The sequence below is a fragment of the Limulus polyphemus genome, unplaced genomic scaffold (genome assembly GCF_000517525.1).
Source record: "Limulus polyphemus unplaced genomic scaffold, Limulus_polyphemus-2.1.2 Scaffold71, whole genome shotgun sequence".
NCBI lineage: Eukaryota > Metazoa > Arthropoda > Merostomata > Xiphosura > Limulidae > Limulus > Limulus polyphemus.
The window spans coordinates 196,935-205,865 of record NW_013665681.1 but is presented as its reverse complement, the minus strand read 5'-3'; the positions used below and the strand labels follow the sequence as shown (position 1 = coordinate 205,865).

Genomic DNA, 8,931 nt, shown 5'->3' with positions numbered 1-8,931 from the left:
GTGGGTGGGATGCCACTGTGTTTGATTTATTACATGAGCAATATCTTACTGAAACTGAAAATATAAAAGGCTCTTATTTTATATTCTAGCTTGTCAATATCGGTAATTTGAGTTTCTAATTCGTATGAAACTACTATAGACTTAGTATTTTGACATCACAAACATCTAATTTGAACCAGTGCTGCATTCAACATACCTCATGGCACACAAAAATCGATATTTATCTGTTTTTAAATTAAGAAATTGAGTGATATATAGTACTGACATTTTAATTATAATCTACAGTTCGATAACAAACTTATTGACATAAATTCACGAAATAGTAGTTCAATAAAATTTTGAATGTGAGTCAACAAACGCGATGACATGGCCTTTCAATACCTAAATGTTCTTCTCTGGAATGAAGCTTTTATTTGTTGGATTAGCTTTCTGTTAATACCTAAATGTTCTTCTCTGGAATGAAGCTTTTATTTGTTGGATTAGCTTTCTGTTAATACCTAAATGTTCTTCTCTGGAATGAAGCTTTTATTTGTTGGATTAGCTTTCTGTTAATACCTAAATGTTCTTCTCTGGAATGAAGCTTTTATTTGTTGGATTAGTTTTCTATTAATACCTAAATGTTCTTCACCCATGACCCGTCTGGAACAGATTAAAAAAAAAGAGAGAGATCTAAAATGACTTATGTGGAAAGCCTATCTTATAATGTTAAAACTAACAGCAAAGTTTTTTTAGGTCTGTTAAAGGTAAACGAAATGAGAGATGGACACTGCTGGCAAGATTTTTGTTTAACAATATGAGATGGCTGCACTCTTAATTGTTCTTTTCTTTTTTTACATATTGAAATTAACCTGAATCATGTAGATATTAATCCTTTGGTGCAATTGACATATAGACAAGGCACAGGACCAGATATGGCTTTCCCCAGGGTTTTAAAAGAGGGCAAAGATCAGATATGCATTTCTCTCTCTCTTTCATTTTTGGTACATTAATAGAAAATGGATAGGAGCTTGAGGAATGGAGAGTTGTTAATGTTACTCCTATTTTTAAAAGGGGTGATAAAAGTTGCCCTAAAAATTATAGAACAGATAAGTTAGACTTTTTATAGTGTTGAAAATTCTAGAGAGACAAAAGAAGCTCTACAAAATCATTTAGTGAAATAAGTTCAGAAAGAAATACACCATGTATTCATCAAAGGGAAATCTTTCCTTATTAATCCATTATGTTTTTAGAAGATGGAAAGGGTGTGGATATAGTGTACTTATATTTTAAATTAACTTTTGATAAAGTGCCACACAAAAGATTAGCTAAGAAATTCAGGTAAACAGAAGTTGCAGAAAGCCTGGTTGTTTTGTAGTGTGGCTGAGTGAGAGAAGCCAAAAATTTATAAATGGAGTCCTGTCAAATTGAATCATTATTTCTAAGTGTGCACCTTGTGGGTCAGTGCTTGCCCTTTTTCTTTATAAAATTAATGATGTTTAAAGGGCATAACTAGAAAATTGGTAAAGTTGCTGATGACATTAACTTGTAGGACGATGTCAAGTTGTATTTTCTCATAAGATAAGAATTTTAAACGATTATCCCCAAATTTAAATTGACACAATTATTTGGGGATGGATATGATAAAGACCTTTAATTTCCTGTGTTGTATTCTGTTGGATATAAAAGACTGCGTAGTATAGGCATTATTATTTAATTTATTTTATGGGTTAATATTTAATGATTGTTGAGTTTTTCATAATAAGAGAGTTAAAAACAATTATTTTAAAGGCAATAGTCATGACAAGTTTGGTTACGTAACTCACTAAGAATCATACTTGTGTTTGCAATTCATTGGTGTCAAGGCTATAGAATATTCTAGAGGCCTTAATGATAAACATATAAATAGTGGCTACCAAACGAGAGAGAGCGAGGTAAAAGTAAAATCAAGTGAAAGAGAAGTTGAATCAGAGAAAAGTTAGAAAATATGAAGTTAACCATCTTGGGAGTGAATAGCCTTAACAGTTGATATTTTAAAGTGAGATTAACAGTTTGATAGAGAAAGGCAGAATAATTTGTCTTGTCAAAGGGTGTTCTAAACTAACTGAACCCGCATGCGCGAAATTTGACAAGAAGGCAATTGTTGGAAATTCAGAATACAACTGTGGTAACCCATGAGGCAGTGCAAGTGAATTATTCACCGATACTATTGTGATAAAAGTATAGAAAAATAGTTTAGTTTGTCAACTGGATTCTAAAGCAATTGAATTAGCCTAAATGGACTTTTGACAATAAAAAGAAAACTTTGTAGGATGAAAGCCCTTTTGACAAAGGTGGAACAGCCGTAGATAGGCAAGTAACCGTGAATAAAATAGCAAACTTTAAAATTAATGTTTTACTAATTTTGTTTTTGTACAAATGTGATTCATTCAAAATAAATATATGGCTATCAAATATATTCACTGAAGAATTCAAATAAAACTTAATTTATGTTGTACAGTGGAATGATTTTAAATAATAAGATTACTAGTTTTCAAAAACAAAATGCTTAAGTGCATAAAATGACAAAAGAAAGAAAACAATATACAAAAGGCAGGAATTATGACATGTATTAAGAAAAATTATGAAGCACATTCTCAAAAATAAATATTTCATGCAATTTATGATATGAATTTTAATAATTTACCAAAATTATGCAAATTCTTAAAATGAGATAGTTTACAGTTTATATTGATGATGTTACATATTACAAGAGTTCTTACAGAATTGAGGAAAAACAAGAAAATTTTAAGTTTCACAAATATTTCATTTATCACATAAAACTGATACCAAGGTCTTCTTGGCTGAATTTGAAGTGTTTGTGGTCTTCACCGAGATGTATTTCGGGGGTGAGATTCCATGTCACACACTTGTTATTGAACCAAAGGTATTGAGTTGCTAAACACTGTTTCATTTTCAGTCTTTTGTATAAGACAGTTAATCCTGCTGTACTAGCTTGTTTTATATAACTGATACTTGAAGCCATCAGTACTTAGTGAAACTCCATAGCTTCAGAATTGAGGAAAAACAAAACAATTGTACATTTCACAAATACTTCATTTATTACAAATGTACAAATTACAAATGTAATAAATGAAGTATTTGTGAAACATACAATTGTTTTGTTTTTCCTCAATTCTGTAATTGTGGAGTTTCACCAAGTACCAATGGTTTCAAGTATCAATTATATACAAGAGTTCTTCATATACAAAGAACTTATATTTCTGAAAGGAAAGGATCTAAATATACCACAGCTTTACAACTATGTCACATAAAGAACTTCTATGCTTAGATGTTACCAGTGGTGTTCTGAAAGATAAAGCCTTTTATTTCAAACATTTCTTCCTGAAAAGATTGTATTTTGGCAGTTATATACATAAACATATATTTTACTTTATGTTTTTTTTTTACTCTGTACATCTTCAAGTCTTAAAATGTGTTAACTAATACTTGGATGTTGTAACATAAATAGCTCAACAAGACCAACAATGAAGTACTATTTTTTTTTTTAGATTGCCAAGCATGTCATGATAACCACCAAGCACTTAAACCTAGGATTTTTGTTTTGAAAATTTAACAAATGCAAATTAAGTAATGAGTAATGCTAAGACAGTATATTGCTAGTAAGGTATATTTCAAGTTAAGAACATAACCTTGTGTGTGCATGTGTGTATCTTAAAGGAAGCATAATGTTAGTTTTTTTAAACATTGCAGTTAAATTTTTGAGGAATCATACATCTCGTGTTCTAAGTGCCACTTCATAAAAGTTATTAAAAAGGAACTACTTGACTCTACATTTCTCAAACCACAGACTATTTTTTTTTTAAACTGCAATTGGAGCTTCAAACAGTAATAACTGCTTAATGATCCAATTTTAAAAGAATGTAAACAATTTGAAACACTACTGATTTTTATCCACAGAAATTAACTAAGCCACGTGCAATCAAGGTTAACTGTTACCTTGCTGAACCATATTGTCCTACTCAAACATTTCTTATGGCTGGTTAACTTGACAATGATGAGCCAAACCAGCTTCTGAACTGGTTAAATAAAAATCTCACTTTGTAGAATGTTCTTTTAAACAGAACACAAATCTTTACCAGGAAACACAACTGCAAGTTCAAAATATTATGTTGGTGATTTCAAATGTTTAAGATAGTAAATCAACAAGGCTTTTAAAGCCTAACACGTGTTCATATTAAATGTTTACTAGCCCTCATTTTTACTGCTGTAACTTACAAATGTTCATAGCACATTTTGAGATTTAATAGCCTTATCCAAAATGTAAAAAGATGTTTTCTTTTAAACATAGGATATAGCAGGTTGTTACATGGTATTCAGACTTCGTAAATGACTAATTTTCACAGTAAACTTGTGGGCACAACCAATAAGTATTAAGGTAATTTAAGCCAATTTTAAATCTAGAAAATTTAACAAGAGCAATTACAGAAATTGCATACTCTTGCCCCACCATTCTTTCTTGATACTGCATGCATTTATATTGAATAACATCAAATTTCACATTTGAAAACTCAGAAAATCCTTCTCAGATCCAAAAATGGTCAACAATCTGGATCATTTTTTGTAGTATGATGAGGAGTCTCAACCTTAATGTGTCAATGAAATTTGGTACAAATCCAGTAACACTTTAGCATTATCAACCCTAAACCTAATAATGCTCCATCTTCCCATTATGAAAATGCTTCAAAGTAATCCAGATATGGATCAAATTTGGGGAGGACTATCCCATACTAATTTCCCATCTTGTGTAAAATGTTTGTGTACATCAGTCTATCAGTTTTAGATACAAGATACGAGATACACAGATTTCATTGTAATAACCCCATCCACTTCCTCCAGGAGTGAAAGTAATAAATGATAGCAAAATGCTATGAAAATTAAAGCTTGTTTTGAATTTCATGCAAAGCTACAAGAGGGCTATCTTCACTAGCCATCCATAATTTAGTAGTGAAAGACTAGACAGCTAGTCATCACCACCCACTGCCAACTCTTGGGCTACTCTTTTACCAACGAATAACAGGATTGACCATCATATTATAACACCCACACGGCTGAAAGGGTGAGTATGTTTGGTTGGATGGGGATTTGAACCTGTGACCCTCAGATTGCGAGTCAAGAGCCCTAACCACCTGGCCATTCAAGTTAAAAAGTATATTTTTGCATCTACTAAACATATATTATGTATGAATTAATGTGTCCATCATGAATAATTTCACAAAATTTATATTCCACAACTTTTATTCGTAAAATGTAAAGTGCAAACCCTTTAAGGTACAAACAAATTATAACAATCACTTTTAAATGAAAAGTACAATACATAAACGTTTCACAAACTGTCATTTCTTAACTTAAGCTATTCAATGCTTCACAAGAAACTTCGCTGCTAACATGTGTGTTTTGGTGGCCCCATAGCTCTGGTTTTATTTTTAATGTGGAATTTCTATTCATTAAGTATTACAATATGTTATATGGTTAACAACAAGCAAGTCACTAGAAATTTTTTCAGATAAATAATATTACACTGTTTACCCATAACCCAAAATTTAAATGCAGTGGAATTCAGGTTCAAATATAAAAGTGAACTTTTTTGTTTCAAGTATAATATGCCTAAGAGTTGCAAGAAAGATATCAGACAAACATACCTGCAGTGTAACTAACTCAAACACCTAAATAAAATAAAGGAAAAGAAAGATACTTGTTAGAAAATATTGTAATAAATAGAATTATAGAAATAAAAATTACATGCTTTTAAAACTAATAAATTCTCTAAGCAATATATTTTACCAAAAAAAGCTAAAAGCATTTAGGTTTATATAAAATCATAATCTACAAGAGAAAATATGTAATTTATTAGTATAAAACTTTAAGAAAGATTTTCAGAAAACTTCTGGAATGTTTAATTGAATGCGTGAGTATCAACATTGAGCAAAACTGTTTTTATGAAAGAGGAAAGATAGCACAATTCAGTGGCATAATGTCAGTCAAAGGTAATTTTGCAGGCTAACACTTTAGAATATTCCAGAGGATTTGCCGCCAGGAGGATTTCTAACACGAACACATGGCTGGACTGGACAACCTGGATCTCCACTGCCAGTAACTGGATTTGGTGATTCTACTGTTAAAACAGCTATTATTAACCCAGAACAATCTTAAACTGAAATATGATAAAGGTCAAGGATATTATATATATATATATATAGATATACTTTTGTTATTTAATAAAGATTACTTTGAACATTGTTTCACATTTATGTTTGGGTCTTTTTTTTTTCTTTTTTAATTAGTCAGAGCCAAAAGTTCAATTTAACTCCATGATACATTTTCTGTCATTCCTCGTATTGTTTCTGCCACAGTTGCTAATAGTACATGCAATGTAAATTATAAAAGAAAATACAACAAGTGAAAAAAAAGTTTCCATATTACAAACAGATTATTTAATACAACTTTATCCCTGACGTTTGAATGGTGGGATGCTTAGAATACTCTAACCTAAACTTGTGCTATATACTTTAACTAATTTCATATTTAATAATTAACATGTGAATCTTGCATACAAACCAACTGCTTAATACTTACAGCTAACTAAATAAATGGAAAATATCTAAGAGGCCTATACAAATTATCCATGAAGCTTATCCTTATCGGGACATTTATTCTGTGAAACCAATTAATACAATTTTCTGGACTTATCATCAACAACTTCATAATTATTATACAAATGTGTAGGAGTTTCATAATTACTAACAGAAAAGGGGAGTATGAAAAAACCACTTTATTACCCAACTTAAATGGGCTTCAAAAATAAGCTTATTGATTTTGATTCTGAATAGCCACACTTTCACAATCTCTTAGAATCAACTAAAAACCAATTAAAACTACATAATTTTCTTTATACATTTTAGGCCAGTAGAATTAAAACAAGTTTACGAATGATAAATTTTGTTTAGAGAATTTTTAAAGTCTTAAATAATGTTTAACAAACATACAAGAGAATTACCAGGTAAGCCATTTCAATTAAAACCATAATACAAAATTATTTTAGTACCACAATGGACAATTAAAAAATATTTTAGAATCAAATTGTTTTAGTAAATTGTCTCACAACATCCTTTATTTGGCTAATAAAAAAAGTTCTTGAGTAGATAAAAACATCTGTATCCCACAAACTCGCAGACAATTAAGAACAATCTTTAACCTTAAATGTCCTTTCTATTAATATCATGTTTGATACATCTGATTCGAAATTACATCCAAACACCCCCCCCCCCCCTCTATGCTGACAGACTGCTTTTGAAGAAGTTTCCTTTAAAACAAAAAAAGCAAAATAAAAGTAACTTATTATTAGGAGCCACATGTAGTGTTCCAGTAGTTTTCAAGTCAATTCTTCATATTACTACATGCAATTTTCTACTTTCACATTTTTAGAGGCAATATAGAATAATATTTCAGAAAGATATAATAATAATAAAGAAAAAAAAAGGCATAAAATTGGGCTAGGGTTATAAATAATTGGACTTGGGGGGGGGGGGGTAAGAATCAAAGTACATTTTTCTTAACATGATTACCACTGTAGCTGTACAATTAAAATTGGTATAAAAATGTCTTTTAGCCAAAATATCTAGTGAATAAAACACACTAAGGAAGTAACACCTCAATGACAAGAGTGTAAAAATGTCACAAGCATAATCCACTCAAGATTTTAACAGTATAATATGTTTCTGTATGTATGCCACCTCAGATTTCAATAGCAGAATTCTTAACATCATAAGCATACCTGTTCTATTTGCATGTCCATTCACATTAGCAGTATCATCGTACACCTCCCCTGTTATAGGATTACGACGAACGGGGCCTACAATATGTACAAATGTGCAAAGTCCACATACAATCTATTCATGCATATTAAAATTACAAAGCAAATCCAGGAAGAACAAGCAGAGCAATATTCATATTTCAAATTTATTAAGGTATCTTTGTAACAAACTAAACACACCATCTTTCTGTTATTATATTAAATAAACATGCTAAATAAACAAAGTATATAAAATTAAATTATAGATGAAACAATACCAGTGTTATTGCTTCATTATTTATTCAAAAATAACAAATAATTTATCCATTAATAAAAAAAATTAAGAGAATGCAAAACACAATCCAAAATAGAACTATAAACATATGCAGTCCATAAAAGTTTTTAATTCAGTGCACTATTCTCTGCTTAAACTCTCTTAAAGAAGAAAAAGCCAAGACTTCATAGAAAAATTCAAAATAAAAAGTAAATAACAGACAGGTACAAACTTTCCATTCTCATCAAACAAACCAAAAAGGTTACTGAAAAATATTTGCAATGGAAAAGAAAGAAATGATTGATTAAATACAATGATTTTTCAAAGCTCATTCAGATCAATGTAAAATCACATGCACAGGAATTATCTTCTCAGGCAACGTGAAAACTTTATTAATCATGTTGAATAGTGAACTTAAGTTATATACTGCTCCTGAAGAAGCTGTAAAGTGAAATACTGACCAATAAAGGTTATATTCTGAAGGAAATTTTACCTAACAGCAAAAAGAAAACAAGATTACTGAAGAAAATATGATCACCTCGGACTCTGCCAAATGCTGAACATTCTTAAACCTCAGTTAGAGTACCCTCAAAGACTAAAAATAATTTTCTTAAAAGCAAATTGCAAAAACAAAATAACTACTACAATAATTGTGTGTGTGTGTGTGTGTGTGTGTGTGTGTGTGTGTGTGTGTGTGTGTGTGTGTGTGTGTGTGTGTGTGTGTGTGTGTGTGTGTGTGTATAGTGTAGTATAATAAAACTATACTAGTAGTATACGTACTAGGTAATAACTTAAAGTTAACGTTAAGTAACTAATATAACTAAACTAA

At 30.4% G+C, this 8,931-nt stretch overlaps 1 protein-coding gene across 4 annotated transcripts in view; it reads right to left on the bottom strand.

Moving 5' to 3' along the window:
- Window positions 1-5,256: 5,256 nt before the first annotated feature.
- The window catches only part of LOC106465966 (jupiter microtubule associated homolog 2-like), a 30,419-nt gene continuing 26,744 nt past the window's right edge, over window positions 5,257-8,931 (bottom strand). Inside the window, exons 3-4 of one of the 4 annotated variants that reach the window (XM_013926218.2) lie at window positions 7,811-7,888; window positions 5,257-6,151 (exon numbers count right to left, since the gene is read on the bottom strand). In XM_013926218.2, coding sequence (XP_013781672.1) covers window positions 6,045-6,151; window positions 7,811-7,888 — 185 coding nt within the window. In that variant the 3' untranslated portion in view covers window positions 5,257-6,044. The remainder of the gene's footprint in view (window positions 6,152-7,810; window positions 7,889-8,931) is intronic. The other 3 variants (XM_013926224.2, XM_013926231.2, XM_013926239.2) reach the window with 3 other exon arrangements.